Source organism: Falco rusticolus, chromosome 4 (assembly GCF_015220075.1).
Source record: "Falco rusticolus isolate bFalRus1 chromosome 4, bFalRus1.pri, whole genome shotgun sequence".
NCBI lineage: Eukaryota > Metazoa > Chordata > Aves > Falconiformes > Falconidae > Falco > Falco rusticolus.
The window spans coordinates 69,326,070-69,348,810 of NC_051190.1; the positions used below are offsets into that span (position 1 = coordinate 69,326,070).

Here is a 22,741-nt window from a genome sequence, read left to right on the forward strand (position 1 = left end):
CACCCACTCCCCACAGCAGGGCAGTCAGCGATGCTCTGGGGAGGGCAGTTCCACAGCAACGGTCACTACAGGCAGCACATGGCCTCTCCTAGACCTCAAAGTCGGGCTTGGCATCTGAAGATTTGTGAAAGCATTTGATGAATTAGGATCGAATTTTCCCATTTTTTTATTAACGTGCCTGGCAAACACAGAAAGTGCATTCACAGCTGCATTGTCCAACACACCCTCTGTGCTACTGTTTGTCGGGTCTTTTTCCCATCGGGGCATCCATACCAGCAGTTTTGGTTTAGGCATCTTGCCAGCCCTCTAACACACTCCTGTTCCCCTTGGACAGGCTGTATAAAGCAATAGGCATTTGGTTTACATCATTATTCTGGGTCCTGGTTCCCAGTTGAACACTGTTCAGACTTCTTGTGGTATAAAGGCACCCAGGTCCCTCCCAAGAGCAAGATGCAGATTTCTGGTAGTGACTCCACACTCGGGACAGCTGACTGTCTCACAGCGATGAGATATTTCCCCTCTGTCTGATAACACAAAGTGTTTCTGTTGGAAATTATGTATTAAAAGACTTGGCAAACTGAAAATTAGCAGTGATTTTATTTTTTTTAATTATAAAAGCAACCAGCATTTCCAAAAATACTCTTCTCATTTATGTATCAATCACAAGGCAGAAACTGCTCTTGAATTATCATTGCTTGTAGGAAACTGCCTCAACTTTACAGATACCAGAACAAAGTGTTTATTTTTGTTATCATGAAAGAAAAACTCATACATCCTTCAGTCTGCCTATATTTCAAAGCCCATCTGAAGCAGAGCAGCAGGTGTAGCAGTTTCTCGCAGTCAGTTGAAAATACTGATGATTAATTGCATATATGCCCCCAGATCTCTGCCCCTCCTCCAAAAGCCAATCCCTTGGACTCGGCTGCACACAAACAGGGCTGCACAGCACCACCTGCTCTCCCTGTGCTACATAATATGCTCTCCAAGCCCGGGTGCAGCTGGAAATTTAGTGAATCCAAGTTCAGGGGAGGCAACTAAGGACAGTGGGGTATAATAGAGTGGGCTGCAGAAAAGAATAATTTATTTTCCAGTTTCTAGACTGCTGCAAGTCTCTCTCCAAAATGTGCCTTTTGTCTGTTGAGCAAATGCCCCAAAGTAAATGCTATTGTACACTCTGCAACAACGTTTCTGGGGTTAGGCTTACACCAAACAGACTGATTTGCTTAGAGGAGCTTGGGCAGCAGCACCTGCTCCAGAGCAGGAGCTCACAGTGCGACTGGGAAGCTTTTCCTGCTGAGCACCTTCATATCTTTCTGCTGTGCAAAGTCCCAGTTCTCCAGGTTCTTGTGTGATTTAATCAAAGTCAGCAACATAAGTTCGAGGGATACTTTTCCCTGCCTTTTGTCAGTATCCGGTTCACACTTAGTAGCTTTGGAGACCTCTTTACCAACATCACGTGTCATCACTACTTTACAGTTAACATCCATGGGGGTTTTGTTATACGGCTGCAGATGGAAAATCATCCGAGAACAAAGTTTATAGGCCAAATTGAGGTCATATCTCTCTCTGTAATAAACACCCTTCCAACAAGAATGCCTGATTTCTTCCCAGATAAAAAAAGCTCCTTTTTAGAGCTACCTTTTGTTTCCTGCTTTTTGCCCAATTATCAACTTAATGAGCCAACTTTTCACTTATTCCATTACCCCGCATCACAGACATTGCACTGATCTGAAATTTTGCCAAATGCTCTAAAAAGCTATTGCACTCCCCCTGTACACCATAACATTAATATCTTCAAACCATTCCACTACATTGAGCTATGACCTTGTTCCTAACAATACAATCACTTTCCCATCTTACGCTCCTGCCTCTTGGTTGGTTTTCCATCACTTGTTTATTCCTCTCTTTAGTTAAGAATATGTTGAAGGAATTTCTTAACTACTTCAGGTATCAATCCAAATCTCTAATTCCCCTGAATGCTTTTGTTTGCCAGCCTTTAAGGTTTTTCTTTAAATATCAGTTGGCAGATAGCAAGTATTGTTCATACATTTGAAGTTACAGCTGAAATCCACACAATGTTATTATATATCATCATAATGGTCTGATTGAAACTAGTGAATCACATGTCACTTTCACTATATGCCGAAATGGATACTAAACTAAGCAAAATCAGAGGTAAATCCCATTTCAAACCTGCTCCTCAGAACTGACATCAGTTAGGGGCAGCTAAATTGCCAACCACTTTGCGTTTGCATCTTCATTTAAAAAAAACAAACAAACAAACAAAAAAACACCAAAAAACCCAAACCCCAAACCCCCCATCCCACCCCACCCCAAATTAAAATGGATGGAACCAATGTATACTCGCGGTCCAGCTTAAATTATCCAGGTATTCTGTTTTAGTCCAATGCCCTTTTGCTTGCTTAATCGCCTGGTTTGATAAGTGAGATGAAGAGACTGGCAACAAGAAACACAGTGCTGGCAGGAATGAACCTGGTATGAAAGACGTGCAGAGACAGGGAGACACGGCATCTCCAGTCAGGTGTGAGGAGCTGCAGAGCACATGCCAGATGGCACACAAATTTCTTCCATGTCTGAAAACCAACACAAGTTCAATAAAGCTTTGCTGTATCTGAATGCCACCTATTTACATGCATAGTACATCCAAACATGAAGCCTATAAAAGCTACTAGACCCGCCCAAACTAAGACTATTTCTTTGATCAGAGGGGTCTGAGGGCAGCTGAGCATCTACTTCTGCCATGTCTGAAATGTGGTGTGCTTCTGGAAACGGCTGCTGGCTTTGGCTGTGGCAGCAAGGGGGGACCTATGCCAGCAGCGCAGGTGGCTGCTGTGATTGGAAAACAAAGTTATTTTCATCTGTGTGCTTGCGTAAGCAATAGTGCAACGTCTCTTTTACCCTTAGTCCCTGCCCCGACCCTGGATACCCACATCAGGTCTGGGAATGTTGTTCTTGTTCCTCCAGCCCTGATGCTAAGCTGGGCACCTGTGTGGGTGGCCAGAGGGCTGGCTGGTCCCTGCAGCGCTCCAGGGCCACCACACCATGCTGGTGTGGACATTGGGGTCAAGAGCAGCGAAAGCACAGTACCACATGCCAAGTCTGCCTCGAGGGTCATATGTTTCAAGTGATTTCACCAAGGGAAATGACAACGAAGTGGTTAAGGGTATCAAAAGGCACTTTTGACCAGAGGCTGATAGAGAAGCATCACTCGGACAGGTCAGGAGGGACCTGACAAGAGGAGATAAGGATCGGTGCAGAAAAAGCATAGAAAAGGGAGAGGGGGAAAGAAGAGAAAATCATGAGGTGGTTTCTGTTGCTTTTTATTGGTGTTGTAGACATCGTATTTCCTATGGGAAGTATTTCAGTCATGTCAAAATACTCCAGTAAATCAGCGTAAGTCCGCACAGTTGCAGAGATGCCATCTTCTAAGTGTCTGCTTTCCCCCCCAGGTTCTATAGAATCCGTGTTAGTATTTTGTCCCCAGTCCCTGAGACACTCTAACCAGCTCAGCACTTCAAGTTCTGCCTGTTTTCACTTTTATTACCTTGCACGGTTTCAGTTTACATACTCGCACAGCTCAGCGACAGTGACAGTGCACCAAGGTCAGGCAACAATGCTGCACAAAACCAGCCAAGGGTCAACGGCAGCTGCAGACCTGGGCCTGAGCCTGACTGCGCGGCTCAGGAAGGTCGTGTGGTCCCTCTGCCACACCTCACACACACTGCACAGCAGGGACAACTGCACGGGCCACATCCCACCTGGACCTGCTGAGGCGGCAGACTGGTACCCACGGGGGTGCACATCTCTTTCCACAGATGATCTGAGATGCATCAGCCAAGCTGACTTTCAGAGTGATCCTACGAGCATGGTATTCTGTGCATACAATAAACTGAAATACATATACAATCGATATGCATACACTTCATATATACATGGGCATATGCATAAACTCTCACATTTTCTGTCTCTCAAAACACACAGTAAACTGAGTAGGATATCCGGGGAACCTTCATAATCAGGAAGAAGTCATACAGCTTCAGTTAAATAGACTGTTAAAGTATAAAAGCTCATCCCATGTTAAACACAATTTTTGAGATTTTAAAATTTTAAATGCTTTCTTCTTCCTTTAGCTCAAATATTGCCAGACAAAAGTAGAACTACCCCCTGAAGCTCCAAAAAAGTTGTTTCCCTGGTATCTAGCCTCTCACTGCAGCAGGAATTTAAAGAAATCTGTCAAGAAAACCACAGCTCTACTTTTATAGTAAGATTTTAAGGCTAGAGGTGGCCTGTTTTAGTCATGTTTAAAAGAATTGTTTAAGGGGTCAGAATTCCAATCTTGGGCATTAATTCACAGGCACTCAGCAGAATTGTGTCCAGTTTCTGACTATTCACTGGATCTGATTTTTCCCGCTGTTTCTCCCCTTTTTACTTTCTACATATTGAAGTCTGCTTCTAAGAATAGCTCTTCATTTTTGTGTCATTCATTTGTGAATTTGGGGAGGAGGAAGGCAGGAAACACTCCCCACCACCCAACCCCCCCCCCCCCCCCCCATTCCTCTCCATTGAAAATTGTAGCACACCTACACTTTTTCTCCCCTGCAGAATTCATGGCAATTTGTAAAATCCTGCTGTCTGACAGTTGTCAGAAGTAGAGTTAATGACAACACAGTTCACAGACCTTAAGTATGAACATTTCAAATGGTACCTGATTCCAGAAGGGAAATAAAACTCTTGACTTGCAGTCCAAGCATCAGCCTGAAAGGAACTTAACTACATTGACCACAAAATGCTTACTAAAAGATTATTTTTTTTAATTTTATGATTCCAGTATTTTGAGTTGTAATATAGAGTTAAATTTACTGTACAAAGACTGATTTGAAATTCTCCTCTGAAAAGGATTAGAAGATTTTAAAATATTGTTATGCTAAAATGACTTCATGATAACAGGTGATGGTGAAGAATTTGAGTGCATTACACAGACATCTGCTTCGCAAACCAAAAAAAATTACCAAGGTGGTCTCAATGACACTCCAAATGTGGCTTATTTCTTCTGTCTACCCTGTAAAAACAGATCTACGAACGACATCATCACTAATAACATCTATTGCAGCTGTTAAAACAAAAGAAAAAAAGGAAAGGCAAAGGAAATACAGCACATACAGAGCACAATTTAGGAACGCAGGACTGTGTAGTTGTTTCTGGGGAATTTGAGACAACTGCGTAACAAAATTGCTTTCATAAGCTGATCAAAAAACTTCTTAAATTAAAGTGACAGAAACTCATTGGGGGAAAGTCAAGGGACATCAGAGGTTAAAGAGACCAATTTTTGCCTTTGTGGTCCTTATCCACACAGCCACAGTAGCCATATGGCACAGCAACTTGTCAGCTTCTCAGCTGCACCTTTAAGCTGTTCCATTTATATGTAATATGATTTATGAAGCAGATCACGGAATTAATATAAGGAACAAAATCTCTTCACTAAAGGAGATGATACTTCTTCTGCCCCTGAACTAACCGAACAGCCACCACTGTGGGAGGTGGCAGACCCACTCTTCACCCCACAGACTTAGAACAACAGTGAGCTAAGTGATCACAGAAGGCAAATCTTATTTTGGATGGATTAAAAAAAAAAAAAAAAGTTTATATTTCTTCATTTCCCCCACCAGCTGTCAGCTGTGCCTTGCGGAAATGAGTAACAATTTGGATATTGGGTGCTACAGAGATCTTAGTAGTTTGTGAAATAGTTTTCATCTACCTTTTATACTGACTATACAGCATTGGAAAGTTCACTTTGTACTTGGTATCTTCTGGCTCAGTTTCACCACTCTGCATTTTGAAAAGGGACTGACTGTGTATTAGGTTGGACTTCTCTTTAGTAAAGCAACTCTAGTGTCAGGCAAAAGTAACACAGAGGCTAGCTATGTCTGTTTGATATTCAGATGCCTTTGAGTAGGAAAAGACCTGTACTTACACCTACCACTTTTTCACAGTGATATGAATGAGCAAGAAAGTAAGAGCTTTGCCATCAGTGACCCAGGAGCACAAGGAACAGAGATGTTGGCAATTCAACTGCTGTACACTTCCTGGAATCTGGACTTAAATGCTAATTTTAACAGTTTGAAAATGTAACATCTTTTTGCTTTTTGTAAAGGAAGTGAGGACTGTTTTTCTGTTTCCAGTAATCACCAGTGCATTTTCAGCACCCAACATAAATTCAGAGAATCTGGTGTATTGTTTTGACCACAGATAAAGTAAAATTATACAATTTGGAAGTATATTAAAGTATCTGATAATTTGCTATAATGTGTATTTCAAGATTTCTGAGATTGAGGAAATGAAAGGGATAGAGTGAAAGAGATTGCTACTAAATTTGGGAAGAAAATCCCCATCTTGCATAATGACCCTTTGTATCCCACCTATTTAAAAACCTCATGGAAGCGCTTTATAAATCTAACTTCTTTCCAGTAGGCAAACCTGGTCATCTGTTGAAGGTAAACCAACTAATTGTCTTTGGAATACAAGTATTCCAGAAAAATGTTTCATCAAAAAATATAATCCAGAGTGATAAATCATTTAGAACAATAAAATCACTTGCATGAACAAACACAGCTTCTGCCAGTAATTGTGCTTGCTTGCCCTAGGCATAAGTTTGTTACATCTGGGAAGTGATAATACTCATGGTTACAGTTCCCAGTATCACATTTCCCTTTCCCAGTTCACACTTGCCCATAGCTATGCTTATACAGTAGCAGTTTATACATAAAATGCAATTCCAAACATTTATAATCCACCTCTTGCAAGCAATAAATTGCATCAAATTAGCCCCTGATGTGCTTTGTACTAGCAAAGAAATTTGCAGATTTGTCATGAAGTGTCATGTCAGCAGTCAGTATGGCCATTTTTTTCTGACAGTGTTACCTGCAAGTGCTTGTTTATATGAACTTACAGTGGCTGAGAGACCCTGAGGCAAAAGGACAAATTCAGTGACATTCATTTCCCCTGTTTCTGGATGCTGGAGTACATATCCGTCTGATTTGACATCATGAGATGTCCCAGAAGCAACATCTGCAATGGCTGAGACCACTGGTTTCTATTGGTGATGTCTATCACACCCTACTCGTCATGGCATGTTGGGGAACCCTGAACCCTGCCTCTGCCTTGACTAACCTGTTTCACTTGTCTAGCTGTCTATGTTTCTACTTACAAACTATCCTTCACAATAAGCCCTCTCCACATGCCAGCCATCAGCCCTTGAGAGCAGAGTGTTTCTTTCCTCACCACATTTTGTTTTCATTTTTTTACACCTCCTCTGTGGGAAGGCTTCTTGTTCTTCTCAATGGAATCCTGTCCACATCTACTTACTTAGTGCTATGTCTAATTACTACAAAGAAAACTCAGTATGCAACTTAACTTGAAAGGTAACAGCAACAAATCATTTACTTCCCCATCCACATTTCATAATTATTGTGAGTAACTTTCTTTGTACTGCCATTTCCACATCCTTGAAACAGTCATCTCCACTTCAACAAATTTCTTTAAAATTTGCAGCAAGTAGATGTTCAAGCCTTCAAATTCTACTGATAGTCAACACAAGGTACTATTAACTCAGTAGGTTTGCCTCTGCACTCCTGGTGCCAGATCCAACCAGCAGGTAGATTCTACCAACCTGATTATTCTGAAAGTGGTTTTTGACTGACAATTGTTTTCAGCAAACAAAAATTCATATTCTGTTTTGGATAGCCACCTTTGAGAAATGATGGAGGTATAACAGCACAGGAGGAAAAAGAACATCTGCTTAATGTCAAAGTACTACCTGCTCACTCAGCAAAGATTGTCATTAGTGTCAGCAGCGGATGCAGCCACTACTCTGTCCTCTCAGCTGTGTCAAATGACAGGAACCAAAACCAGAAGGCTGAGGCATCAGCGGGAGGTGGCACATGGAGCAAAAGGATTAGCAGGAAATGTACACATGCACTAGAAAAGATGCCATGAAGTTTTGCTACCACAAAACAACAAAACAAAACAAAAGAACATTAGTTATCATAATCCTTTCTGTTGACTTGAAATAGATTTGAAAACAATTCCACAATTTACATTGGATTCCAGTTTGAGCATAAACTTATGGTAATGTCTTTTTTTCCAAACCAAAATGCAACTAGTGCAACTAGCTAGAATGGAAATATAAATCATTACTTAGCTCAGGTCTGATCTTAGAGAGTCAGCAAAAATAAGCAAAGTAAGACCTGGACCTTAACCATGGGGGGGAAAAAAGCAAGTATGATATACATGTCTCTGTTACATAAAATCCAGTGCACTTGTATTAGTTTAGTAGGTTGGACCATGCTCCCTCCATGCTTGTATTTAAGGAGAAAGAATAACAATGTATTTGAATGTAGCACGCAAAGATTACAAGAAACTGGAAAAGATACAAAGCCTGAAATAAAGCAGGGCTGCCTGTGGGCTCTGTTAGCAACCTGGATGACAGGCATTTGAAAATATGTATCTTGGTCATTTTTACATTAATCTATGAAAAATTTGCCCCTGCACAGCAAGACATATTATTTATACTGCTTTTTGCTGCGAATGCCGTTATCTGCTCTTCTTTATTCCAAAACTCACTAAAACCCCCACATGCTGTATCGCATTCAAAACCCCAAACACTTGGGTTTTGCGTATAAACCATTGTATTATTTGTGCTCTTGATTTAAATTTTAAATAACTGTGGTTTATTTTAGATTCTTATACTAAAGCAAAATTAACACAAGATTTACAGTTGAAAAGTCTCCAGCAGCATATAATACCATGAATTAATGTGGTGTTTCACCGACCAGGAACCATCACATATTTCTGGGTACTCCACATACCAATGATTATAAACCTAATTATCATTAAGGTTTCTTACCGAAATTTCTGTCACTTACATTTCATAAAAATGAAAATATAAAAAGCTCATATAACATCATAAATGCTTATGACAGCCTTTCATTTAGAGCCCTTCAAAAACGGCAAGAAATTACCATGTCTAGCAAACTTCTGTTAGGAATGCCATCTTGTGGTTAAAAGCTGTATACAACGACGATTCTAGGTAATTTTAACTAAATTTTTACTTGCAGAATAACGTTTTTGCAGAAATGAGCTATTCATGTATGACCTTTTGGAACTGTGCAGTATTCTTTTATTAACCATTCTGTATAGAAATGACTGTCAATATGGCTTTCCTGTCCTCATCTGTATACAATGCTAATTAATTATGCAGGGACCAGTAGTTTCATTATGAGATGAGATGCATTTATTAGCATTTTAAATAGAACCAGACTGCCACATGTACTTAGTAAAATAGTCCACTAAATGCCTACTCTATTTAGGTATAATTTAGTGAATTAGTCTGAAATGTATAGGAAATACATTTTTTCTCCAGATACCTTTCTAGAGCAGAACCCTATAAGCACACTTTACCTTCTCTAAGCTTTACAGAGCGTCTTTGGTTGGTATATAAAAGGTCGAGTCTAACTATAAAAAGGAAACATTGGATTTTTCTATTTGTCTTATATAGATGTTATTACGAGCTGAAAATTAATTGAAAATGGCCACTGGATCGCAACTTGCTCATGAAAGCAGACAGAAATGCCAGGTAAACAAGAATGGAAAAAAGGGGTCCAAAAGCATCTAATAAACCTTAAAAGATCTCTAACTTTTAAAAGCTTGGGAAAATAAACAATAATTAGCTACACTGAATAAAGCTCACATTTGCATAGGCACTTTCCTCCTGTGTATGTTCATCTCATTTTCATAATGAAAGTATATACTATTGCCCAAACCATCACAACACATATTGTAGAATGAAATTTAAAACTGATGAGCCATATCCTAATAGCCATGAGTGAAGTCACGGTGTGCATTAGTAGTCCATTCGCAATTCTCTAGAGACAGAAAAAACCAAGGCTAACCATATCCAGTAGCCTACTTAGTGCACAACTTGTTCTGTGTACTGGTAACACTACAGCAGACTGAAATGAGTTCACAAGCTCTAGCACTCAAACTTCTCTGTGAAACACTGCTCATACTTGCCTTAGTATGCGATTATTCCTGGGGCAGCCAAATTGCACTGCCTTGATTATTTAGTTTGACCCCTTGTGTAACATGAATCTGACTTGCCCGAATTAGTCCTCTTTCTATCACATCACATCTCTTCAGGAAACCATCTAACAGGTCCAGACTAGAGAAACCTTTACCATTCTGTTACGTGCCTTTATTGCTTCTTGTAACATGTCCAGCTTCTGCTTAAAATCGCTGGATCACTCTTTCTCTGCTAGATGGAACAACATTATTTTATTATCAAATTTTTGCTCCAAACATGATTCTTCTAGGCTAATTCTCATTAAACAAAATATATTCTGCTTATTGAGACTCTCACGCCACTGCTTCTTTTTAATCCTTTTATTACCCTCATTAGTCTTTTCTGTCCAGTTTTCCAGCGCTACTGGAAATTGTGAGTACTGGAGCTGGACATAGCATACTTACAAAAGATTACACCTAAGTCAAATATAGACAGCAATATTGCTTCCCTTGCTTCCCGTTTCTAAACCTGAGGATCTCACTGGTCCTTTTGGCCATGTTCTCGGGCATACTGAATATCCATACTCAGATGAGCATGTACATCTTCCCAGCATTTCCTACAGCAAATTGTTCTACTTGGTAAAGTAGAGGTCCTCAGACCTCTGCTCCTCGAAACACAGGTCTACTTTAGGCTACAGTAAAATGAAGATTGCTTATAGCTCCCAACTAAGTCATTAATCTTAAACAGAATAAGTGGGTCCTTAAGCTTTGTAGCATCCATAGATTTGAGCAGTCATTATTTTATTCCCTTCTCTGTTCTTAACAAACCCATGGTTAAGAGCCAAATCCTGTGTGAGCTCACGTAACAAATCTGTCCAGTCACAGCTGTCCCTCCAGGATTTACATTCTGAGATCTTTCAGGTTTTGACTCAATTAGTGTCATGATGAATTTTAAAGCTAGGGGTGATACACTGCATGTTTCTATAGCAATAACATATTTAAAATAAAATATTTGAAAATCTAAGGGTATTCCAAATACCAGTAATGAAATACCTAAATAAAATGCTAGAGCAATAATTCCTGTGCTATGTAACTGATTTTGTGGAGGTTTTATTTAAAAATGCGTCCCCATCATCTTGCACAGGAAAAACACTGTGACTTCTCTGCTTGGTTAAATTTTCTAAGAAATTGTACTTAAGCAAGTAAATCAGGTGTTTTCTTAATTCTGCTGAACAATTTCCCTGTTAAACATTTTATTTCCTCTGCTGTCAACAAAGTAGCCAGAGACCATCTTAAACAGTTACCAAGGAATAGTCTTCTCAGGTAAAAGGCACAAAGAGTTTACAACTACCTCCATGCCGAGAGCCCTTCAAAAGTTTTACTTAAGTTGGAGCGCAAGACCAAGGTTGTGTCTTTTAGAATGTTTCATTCTGAAAAACTTTTGAAGCAACAGCTTCCCAGTTCTGATAAGCATGCTAAGCATATTTATGATACTGTGAAAAAACACAGTAACATTTAAATCCTCCTCAAGCTGCTAATATATATTCATAATTAACTGCTTGTTCACGTTAATTCACTGAAATTACTTACTCCTTTCTTATTGCTGCTTCAACCATTCAAGTAATTTTTAAGCCTGTGATCCTAAAGTCATATTCCAAGTGAACCAAAGCTGCTCCACAACTGTTAACAATCAGCTCATTCCTCCACTGAACTAAGCATGAACAAGAAAGATTAAACTGTCAGATTTCCGTATTAATTCCTCACAATACACAGACTTCCCCTGCAGCACCAAACAAGTCTGTGGTGCAATATAAACAGAATGTTTAGCCATTTGCTATTTTTGATGTGGGTTTACTTTTTTGTAAGGTACTTTCCTCCCAGGATAATGCAAATTATCTCACTAATATGTCAGTCTCAACAAAGGGAATTACTAGATTGTTTACTATGCACCTAACTTCCAAGTAAACACAGGACTCAACAAGTCTTTCAAGATTTAAGAATATAAAATTCTGAAACCACTTCTTTTAGTAGATTTTCTTAATATCACACTGATATTATGAACATACTTGCAAATAAAGTGCTATAGAGTGGATCCTGCAGTATTTATTTAAAGAAAATACAGTGGATACAAGTGACTAATACATACTTCAGGCACGCCAAACATGATATACTTGATAACAATGTGTGTTCTTGATGTGCTTGAAGAACAGAGTTGACCTCTTGAAAAAGAAGAACCTTCCCTTTAGAGTTGTTACTGCTAAAATATTCCATCACCTCAAAAACATAAATTGCAATTCTTTCTAAATTGTAAGATACTAAGAAAACAAAATTATCTTCTGAAGTTATCCTTATCTGCTCTATTCAGCCTTTAACTCAAACCACTGTCACCTTGAGAAGCAGGACTCTGACTAAAGGCAAGTAATGAGCAGCTGTAAGCAAAACAAAGTATTTTTCATACAAACAGTCTTATAATAAAAAGTGTAAACATAGGCATTACATTTGTCCTTACATTTGTTATTTTTGTCCTTAAGGTTTTTCATGTAATATCAGTGTTCAGCAAAGATTTACCTATACAGAAGAATAAAAGCTTAACTAAAGCTATGCTATTACTCCAGGTCAACAAAGCTAGTAGAAATGTGTATATATGCATGTTCACACTCTCTGCAGACCTGGCTTATGTTGATTTAGATTGCAACATCCTATCTTTAGACAAATAGGGGCAAACTGCATATACACCAAGCCTAAAACGCTTAAAGAATCCTGCTAACCATCACCATGCTGATTTGCTTTTGTGTATCACTAGCCTATCACTTTTACCTTAAGAAGTTAATATAAAACATTGCATGACAACAGCATGCCTGATGTCTGCAAAAGACAAAAAAAATGGCACTTGTGTCCACTCTTATTCAGTAATGTCTTTTGAACCTTTCATAACACTGACAGTAGTGAAAAAAAGTACAGTAACAGTAGCAGAATATTGAACCACAGTATTTTGCTGACTGACATTCAGAAAAGCTGGGCTGAGAAAGCAGGATTGCTTCCCTCACTATCCTACGCTCCTGCAGCCAGCTATACTGAGTATGCTGGAAACTTGGAAACTTTTTCTCTTGCATTCTTCCAGGCCCTGCAGGACAAGGCAAACCAGAAGACTGTACATTACAGCTACCACAACATAGCATCAGCACCAGACCACAGATACTGTGTACATCCAGGATCGCAACACTACTGCAGCGTTTTAAGGTGCCCGTTACCAGAATCCACAAGCAAATGTGGTGCACAAAAATAGTTCAATGAAGTTATAAGAAGTCCAAAAATTAACTTATGATTTTTAAAAACTAGTAAATACTGTATTGTAAAAGCCTTTAGACATTCTAAGAAATGTACTAATACCCTATGTGCTCTTTAACCCCTGCCTTTATACACCTTAAGTCCACATTTAAAGCCTGTAATTGCTCATTTCCTTATTCATCAGCTGTTACAATGGCTCATGTGCTATGCAAATAGCAACTAGAAATTCTACTAATACTTTCCCCTTCAAGCCAAGCTTGAGTTACTGCCATGAACTTTGAAATATTGATTGTTTGAGTCATGCCAAAATAAATCCTCGGTTTAGTTCTGTTTTATCTAATAATGAGCTAACTCAAGGCAGAATGTTGGCTTCTAGACTAATCTTGTTTAGAATCTCAGCTTTTCTCTTTTAGGTACCTTCTATGAAAACAAGCTCTTCTTTGTGGACATTTCTGGAAAGTATCATAGCAGTGCACAACAAATGGCCCTATGAGATGTAATGGCATTGAGCCCCATGGAACCAGGTACTGCAGGATTTCCACAGAGATCTTATGCTGAAATCACCTCCTGTTCCGGTAACTCAGGCAGTCTGGTTTGTTTGGGGGTTTTGTTTCGGTTTGGTTACTTTAAGGATATAGAATTTTGGTTTTGTACTGAGCACACCCAGAGAAAGCATTATTTTTTTTCCACGTGGAACTACTGTTAAGAATCAGTCTGAAACATACAGAAATACATGGTGGATGTGCACTTATCACCCACACAAGCAATGCTGCTTTTTTGGCAGTATGCTATATTGTCCTTACAGAACTCTGATTATTTTTTTAATTCCGTATTTATGGTCTTTCTCATGCTGTGTCTGGAAAATGATTAAAATTCCTCTGCCCTATGAGGAGAACCTGAATGAGACTCCGGGCCTTATCACCCTGCAGAACAAAATGGCACCTCATCACAATTTTCCAGTACTTAAATGGTGGCTTCTAGAGGATGGAGGTGCTCTCTTCACAAGTAGCCACACAGAGATGACAAGAGAAAACAGCTATCAGTTGCACCAGGAGAAGTTTCATCTTGATATAAAGAAATTTTTCACAACGAGAACACTCCATCACTGGAACAACCTCCCCAGGGATGTGATAAGAGTCCCCATCGCTGGAAGTTTTTAAGATGTGACTGGGCAGGGTGCTAGCTCATCTCATCTAGGCTCCCTTTCCCATGAAAGATTGGGCCAGATTGATGTTTTCAGGTCCCTTCCAACCTGGGCTGTTCTGTGATTCTGTGAAAATAAAAAATTATTTTCCAAAGTTACTGCAGAAATAGTGAACAAGGACCTAGCACAGAAAAGAACTAGAAAGGTCCTAAAAAGGCATCCAAGAATGGCGGAATCTAGAAAGTTACTGTGTCACACCTTTACTACCACCTACATTAAATTTTATTGTATAATGTATTCACTGTGGCAAATGCACATCATGCTTGGGTCTTTTTATCTTACACTGGAAGAAATGACAAGTCTTTAAAACAGTTTGCTAGATGACATCTTCTTAACCCTAATGTGGCAAAAAGTACAAGCAGACACACAAAGGAAGCTGGCAGATATGGCAACAGTTCAAAGCCCCAAATGAGTCCTGGTATCTAGATGTCGCTTCTCAAAGAGGCAAAAAATGTTATCAATTACCATCTCTCTTGCCAACACCTTCCCTATTTGAATCTTGGTGGGAAACACAACCTCCCATAGTTGTATGTCCTCACACCTGATGACTCTTAGCTCTTTACCTCTAACTGCATGCCATTCAAAACTTGCCAATACATCATTTTACCATTTCTCTTAGCATGAAATGTAGTTATATTTTACGTCCTTGCCAAATACCATCTACAGTTAGCAGAATATGTTTGTCCATAACCACATGATCTCCTAGGACAAACTGCTCTATTGTTTTTTTAATGCTAAAACCCAATAAGGAGCCTGTCATTAGCAAAACCAGATTGCTAACGTAGATTTATTTTAGGTTACACAATTAATACCTCTGATGCTATCACATTTTCCACACACTAGAATTCATTCTTCGCTTTCCTTGATGGGATGCCAAGTACTTTGGGAAGCTTCTTTCTTACACTAAGTCAAGCGAAGTATGAATAGAATAGAATGTCAAGAAGATTTAAGAAAAATATGAAAACAGAAGTTATTAGAACAAGAAAGCTGTATGACCTCAAAGATAAAACTTACATTCTAAAAACTTAGAATACAAGAAATAAATGTAAATAAATGGTGAAGTCTGGTTCTTATTTAAGGAGACTGCTGCTACTACTAGCAAATTCTTCTATAGCATTAAAAAAGGATTCTAAAGTTGAAAGTTCCAATAGAAAAGATCCAGGAAAGAGACTACAACACACCGGAGGAAGAGTCACATCTGAAAAAATATTAAAAATATTAAACAAAGGATTCTATTTTATACAGGAAAATATCTGGGAGAAAAAGTGTAAAAACCAAAATTACCAGATTTTTTTACATAAATGCTGGCCTCACAATACATATACGATATGTATAACATAGACGATAACATACTACCAGATTGGATGGTTCAAGGATTAACAATACAAGTATACTTCAATCTTTGTAGTGAAATCAACCCTCATTAGTAATATACGAACATCATTACAGTACCTTATCATGTTCCAGTGTCCTAAGTGAAGTGAGTTCAAGTTTAACTAATCACCCACTGACCAAATGATCACATCATTCTTGCAACAAAACCAGAGCTGTTAGTTTCAGAAAGGTCGGTCATACTTCATTATCTTCCTCCTTCCATGGAGAACGCTTCAGGCTTGTGAAGGAGACAGCACTGCCAAAGAAAGCCAGCAGTACTGGCATCTCTGCTACATATGACCCGCAAAAAAGTATTCCAGTTTTTTATAAATTCTCAATTCACAACCTTTCACCACTACTAGAAATCTCACATGTGTTACTTACAAATACTGTTGAAAACTTGACAACAGAGTATAAAACTGCAGACGTTATGCTGTGGACTGGACACAGGCCAGATGAATCATGGCTTTATTAAAACATGCAGCTTGTTAAGAACGTATCACAATTGACACAGTGGACATCTGATCAGTTGCTCAGAAAACTTTCATAAATCGATTCTGAATTAAGGTTTCTATACAGGACATTAGCATACTCATATCAGCAGCACAGACCTGGTGTTCCTCACTTCCCTTCTTTTTCAAGGTCTCTAACAGGCCCCAGTGGACTGGAGGCAGAGGGCTGTAAGAACTCAGCAAGTAAAGCTGACTTAAGGGATTCTGGTTTATTTCTGCAATCCTCAAGGCCCTCAAGATAGCAGGTGCAAACTTAGAATAATGAGCCGTAGATGAAATAATAATTGGACAAGTTCTATCTTGTAATCGATCTGCAACTACTTTAGCAACAGCTGTGTGTGTATCCAAAATATATCCTGTAGTACTGTATACAGAGTGAATGGCAGCCAGACAGTCCTCCTCAGAGCACCACCCAGCCACCAAGTCTCGCTGAAGCTTTTCAAGTAGATCTTTCCGTAGCTGGAAGTGGCCCTTATTTTCCAGCTGGTTATATAATTGTGTCACCAGTTGTCCATCCTCATTAGCAATCAGGTGCAAGTATCGCTCGAGATTGGAGGACTTCAAAATATCTACTGCTGGTGAAAATGTGGGAATTAATTTTCTTCCCCTCAAATCATAAACACCTGTTCTTATGAAGTCAGTCAAAACATTGTTTTCATTGGAAGCACAAATACATTTTCTAATAGGAATTCCCATCATTTTAGCATACAAAGCCGCTAGTATGTTGCCAAAGTTTCCTGTAGGAATGCAAACATCTACAGGGCTTCCAAAAGGAGTAATACCCTGATGAACAAGATCAAGGTATGCAGAAGCATGATAAACTATCTGAGGAAGCAGTCGTGCCCAGTTTATGGAGTTTGCTGCAGCTAAAGCTGTTCCATATTCTACCGTAAGAAAGCCAGTATAATCAGAATTAGTAAAGATTTGCTTTATAGCTGTCTGGCAAAAATCAAAATCAGATTTGACACCTATTGACCAAGCATTTTCTTTCTGACAGCCAATCATCTGTGATTTTTGAATTGGGCTTACTCCATCCTCAGGAAAAAAATTAATCACAGCAATTCTCTGTTTGTCAGTGTCATGGAGGCGACTAAAGCCATCTAGGACAGCACTCCCTGTGTCACCCGAAGTAGCTACCAGAACCAAGTAATTGCAGCTTCTGGGAATGCAGTATGCAAATATATGTGGCACCATCTGTAATGCAAAATCTTTAAATGATGCTGTTGGGCCATGAAATAACTCAAGGAGAAACTGATTGCCTGCCAGATGTCTAACTGGAGCAATTTTAGAACAAGTAAAGTTTTCTCCATAAGCAGTTCCAATAATTTCTGCCAGCTTAGAAGCAGGAACATCAGCAGGATGTATGCATCTTTCTAGTATCACCTGGGCTCTTTCAATGTAAGTTGCTTCTATTAGGCCTTGCCATTCTCCAGCAGTGAATCTGGGAAGTCCTCTCTCAGGAACAAAGAGTCCTCCGTCAGGGGCTAAGCCCTGAATAACAACATCACTGAAATAATTATGAGAGTCTTTTTCCATACTTCTTCCAGACCTACTAGATCTAGTTGAAATGAAAGTTTCCAGTTCCGAGTTTTGGTATCTCTTCACGGCATCAAGTACTTTTTCTGCTACAATCTCTGCTGCAATATCCCCTCCACAAAGAACACGGATGTCATACCACTTTTTGTAGAACTGCTTCCTAAACTGAAGTATGTCCTTGAGAGAAATACCAGGAGACTGGCCCACAATGCGATCCACTTTCATCGATTTCAGCCTGCTCATAATGACTGCTGTGGGCACATCCAGATACACAACTATCCCATTTTTTTTCATATGCTGCATGCCAGCAGCATGCATTGGATTGGACCCAGTAAGGGAAATGACACTTCCAGATGCTGAAAATGTCAACAGGACTTTTCCTTCCTCCTCTAAAAATTGCTCATTACCAACATCCTGCAGTTTTTCCGACACACTCATATTCCAGGTTGTTTCAAGGACATCGTCATCTATGTCTATGACAGGGCAGTCTAGCTTCTGACCTACTATTCTCCCAGTCGTTGTTTTCCCAGCACCCGGAAGTCCCATCAGGATAATATTTTTGTTTCCAACAAGAGAATGGCTTGAGAACCATGACTTCCATATCTGTGCAAATGCAACAGGTCTTGAAAGCATCAGTTTTAAACACATGCCAGAAAGACTGTTTTGGGTTAAAAGCCTTAAAGGCTGACATTGAACAACGTGAAACATCTTCTGCTGTGTTGTTTTGTTTGGGTTTTTTACCCAAGCCAACTTGGCAATCCACCCAACTGCTTCAAAGAGAAAAAAACAGTAATTAGTCCTTCAGCAAACATCTAGGAAAAAAACCTAAAAATTATGAAATTCAGAACAAGAATTCAAACATAAATCCAGTTATGACTTCATGAGAGCCAAGGAGGTATTTTTCAGAGTAAGACTCATTTTCCTCTCCTGCATAGTTCCAGCTCACTTCCACTGACAAATCTAACTTCAAACAGTCTACATCCCCAATGAGGACACCCAAGCCTAACACTACACATGCAAAACCAATTAGTTTTTCCTCTAGTAGACTTATTTTAAGTACACATTAACAAATAAGGAAGATTAACCTTCTTGTAATCAAAACCTTAAAAATATGCATGTCCCACCTCCCAAGATACCTTTGATTTCTTATACTTTCCTTCTGAATAAAACCCACTTAAATACACAGAAAACTCACAGACTTGTGCAAGAGCAAGGCAGGCTGGAAGAGCTGCATCCAGTTCTCTTCTGAAGGGGCGGCAAACCAAGCACACGATTTGTGAAGAACTCCTACAATGGAATTGTATTGAGTGTAGATTGTGTAAAGTGAGACAGAGAGAAAATACATCATGAAGACACTATAACCTCAAAAAAAATCCCTAGGAAAGTTGGATCTCCAGCAAAGATTAAGCAAGCAGCTCTCAACAAAGTGGGAAGGACTTTCAAAATCTCCGTAAAACTGGAGGGGGGGCCCAGGGACTAAACATAAATTTACACAGAAAATCCCTATAGATTCATTTCTCATTTTAGGTAGGCAAAGCAGCAGCACTTTGTTACTATTAATTTTTCATTCTTAATGACTAAAGATGCTTGAAGAAAAGCAATACTGAACTTCCGTTTATGAAATTAATAAAATTTTAGATTTAAAAATCCAACCCACTGCTTGCTCATCAACTCTAAAAAAATAATATATACAAAATAAAAACATGCTTTTGAAATATATATATAAAAACACCATTTTTAAAAATTATTTTGGTTGCTACAGTATGCAATACAGAGAGATGGTTGACTAAGCTGCAAGTTCTTCTTTCTCCTGACACTGCAACACATAACCAAAATGGTTCTAATAACTACATTTTAAAGATTCAATCTAGCTGCTAGCACCCCAGCATTTGCTTTGCAATGTTTATTAAAATACTTTTACCAGTGAAAAAAATTTTAATGAGAAAGTGTTTCCCACATTAACCAAGACAGACTAAACAGAACAATTAAAGGAATTCACTATAAACTAAGTTTCCAAATCCTTCAATTGTTCAGTGTCTTTTCTCCAGTCCAATGGCCTTTTATCACTGTGAAGAGCAGAAGGTGGCCTGGAATTGCAGTAGAAGGCAACCAGTGGGAACTGCAACATCTTCCAAAGACCCGCTCATGATTAATCCATGTTTACAGTTGTTACAACCATCCTTTAAAGACCCTGCTGTTCTCCATCAGAGTGCATTATATCAAATGACTACAGAGATATAGGTCACAAACTTAAAAAAAAGCCAGAGAAGCTCGAGTTTTGTCAGAGCAAACCACAAAACTGAAGACTCTCTACTTCCAGATGCTCCTTGCTCTAGACTATAAAATCATAGAACCATTTAGGTTGGAAAAGACCTCTGAGATCATCAAGTCCAACTGTTAACCCAGGACTGCCAAGTCAATCACCAAACCATGTCCCCATGTCCCTAAGCACCACATTATGTGTTTTTTACATACCTGCAGGGATGGTGATTCTACCACCTCCCTGGGCAGCCTGGTCCAATGCTTCACCACCCTTTCAGTGATTTTTTTTTTTTTCCTAATATCCAGTCTAAACCTCCCCTGGCACAACCTGAAGCAGTTTCCTCTTGTCCTGTCACTAGACATCTTGGAAAAGACACTGACCTCCACCTGCCTACAACCTCCTTTTAGGTAGCTGTAGAGAGCAGTAAGATTCCCCCTCCCAGTCTCCTCTTGTTAAGACTAAACAACCCCAGTGCTCTGTGTTCCTCAATCTTTTACACTCTTACTTTCTTTACCAAACTATGAGCATACATTACAAAGTCAAAGCACTTCTAATAATTTAAATCTTTGCATTTGCTCACTTCTGTGTGGAGAGATGAGCTTGCAGACAGTTAAGTGTCATGAGTTTGCACCCAGTGCTGTCATGCATGTGCTGTAATTATAAGGCACAGATCTGAGGAAAGATGGGCATATCATACCGTACATTTTTTTCTCAATCCTGTAAAGTATAAGGGAATCATCCTGTGTAGATGCAATACAAGTTTTTCCTAATTGTTTTTTTTGTAAATAACTATCTGTGAATAGTAGCTGTAATGTTCAGTATCATTATAAAGCTGTACTGCAATAGTAACGTACTCCAGCTCTGTTTGCATTTATTCATCACTACAGGGCCAGAAAGAGATCTTAGTGTTAAAATTCCAGATGTAAGAAAGTTATATTCAAGTTTACAAAAAAACTAGAGACAACATTTTAGCTATTTCTTGAATGTAAGAATAACTTCAAGTTATTTGTGAGCAAAGGGAGTACAAACCATGCCCAGTATAGCGGTCTGCCTGCCGTGTCTAGATGCATTACAGATTCACTTTGAGGTGCAGTCACGTGGTATGTATACAGCTGCTGTATGTAACATCTGGATTGCTTTATGACTCTAGGCCATAGGTATTGTTTGAAATCAACTTAGTCAATCAGGTGAAAAAATTTGCAGGGAATTCCTTTATTCAGCTATTCAGTTCAACCCACTTCAGTGTAATCCAATTTTGTACCCACATAAAGTACATGTACACAGAAGCTTGCAGCCATTGAATGCAACCTGTTTCTTTGAAATAATTCTTTGTTCAATTAGCAAAACCTTACGGTAAGAACAGCTCGAATTAAGACTTTATGGCTAGTACAGTTTAGCAGTCTAGTTAGAATGCCAAACCATTCAACTTTAGATATAAATCCCATGCCAAAAAGGTGGAGGGGGTTTTGAAGCAGAGCTTACACCCATGCCTCCAAAGAAATATTGACAATACACCTTGACCCCTCACTTTGATGTTGAGAGCACCTGTGTATTATTAGGAATCACCCACAATTTTAACAACTATTACTGATGACAACAGTTCTAGTGAAAACTGGGCCTTGTTACCAGTACAGACACAAAGTTTGCAACAATATAAAATACAGTTGAAATTCAGCAACCAAACAACACAGAGGCTGCTTGGAGCTGTCAAAGACCTCAAAGTAGGTCAAGACTGATAGCTTAAACATTTCAAAATTGCTAACCCAGGACAACTTCCACTTGACTTTTCTCAGAGCTTTTACATGGAGAAAAAAAATAATCCCAAAGCAAACCACTCAGCTTCAGCCTTCTCGTGACCATCCCGCAGACCAAGATCCTGCAAAGGTTCCCGCCTCACCACCGCGCTCCGGCCTCACCGTTTCGACGCCCCGAAGGTGTCAAGGCGCGGGCGGGAGGAGGGGGCCGGCCGGACCGCGCCGCGCTGAAGAACCGCGACCGCGCAGAGCCGGGTTAGCCGCCGCCGCTCGGCCAGAGCAGCCCAGGGCTCCGCCTCCCCTCGGGACCGGCGGCGGCCCGGCCCTGCCCCGGCGGAGCGGAGCGGCGCGCCGCGGCCCGGCCCGGCCCCTCGCCCTCAAGCGCCCTCAGCGCCGCGCGCGCACGTACCGGCGCGGGCAGTGACAGCTGCCGCAGGTGACGCGCGCCCCCTCCCCCCGCCACCGCGCACGCTCAGTCACCTGCCCTCCCCGCCCCCTCACGACTCCGCCCGCAGTCACGACGCACGCGCAGCCGAGCTGCCCGGCGCGCCCGGATGGCGTACGGTGCTGGGCCTTGCTCGGGGGCAGGACGCCTGCGCTGCTGCTGCCGCTGCTGCTACGGCTGCTGCTGCTACGGCTGCGGCGGCTGCTCCTGGCCCCAGCTCGGCCGGCGGCTGTCTGCCGCCGCGGGGAGGCGGAAGCGTGGTGGCGCAGGTTCCGCCCCCTCATGGCG

The 22,741-nt window shown here is 40.2% G+C and overlaps 1 protein-coding gene across 11 annotated transcripts; it reads right to left on the bottom strand.

Annotated features, from left to right (window-relative positions):
* Positions 1-584: 584 nt before the first annotated feature.
* On the bottom strand, positions 585-22,681 carry THNSL1 (threonine synthase like 1). Of its 11 annotated transcripts, none has more exons than XM_037383993.1 (5): positions 22,572-22,681; positions 19,187-19,278; positions 15,382-18,758; positions 3,780-14,635; positions 585-2,594 (listed from the first exon to the last, which is right to left on the bottom strand). In XM_037383993.1, the coding sequence occupies exon 3, from the start codon at positions 18,697-18,699 to the stop codon at positions 16,477-16,479; it is 2,223 nt and encodes a 740-aa protein (XP_037239890.1). In that variant the 5' UTR covers positions 18,700-18,758; positions 19,187-19,278; positions 22,572-22,681; the 3' UTR covers positions 585-2,594; positions 3,780-14,635; positions 15,382-16,476. The 11 variants fall into 11 exon arrangements, with proteins under 11 accessions (XP_037239890.1, XP_037239888.1, XP_037239892.1 ...); XM_037383991.1 differs by having other exon boundaries at positions 15,382-18,761; XM_037383995.1 differs by having other exon boundaries at positions 19,191-19,278; positions 22,572-22,675.
* Positions 22,682-22,741: the final 60 nt, after the last annotated feature.

Bases quoted from the DNA above. Each gene is read 5' to 3' on its own strand.
- THNSL1 (XM_037383993.1), bottom strand. From the start codon at position 18,699: ATGTTTCACGTTGTTCAATGTCAGCCTTTAAGGCTTTTAACCCAAAAC.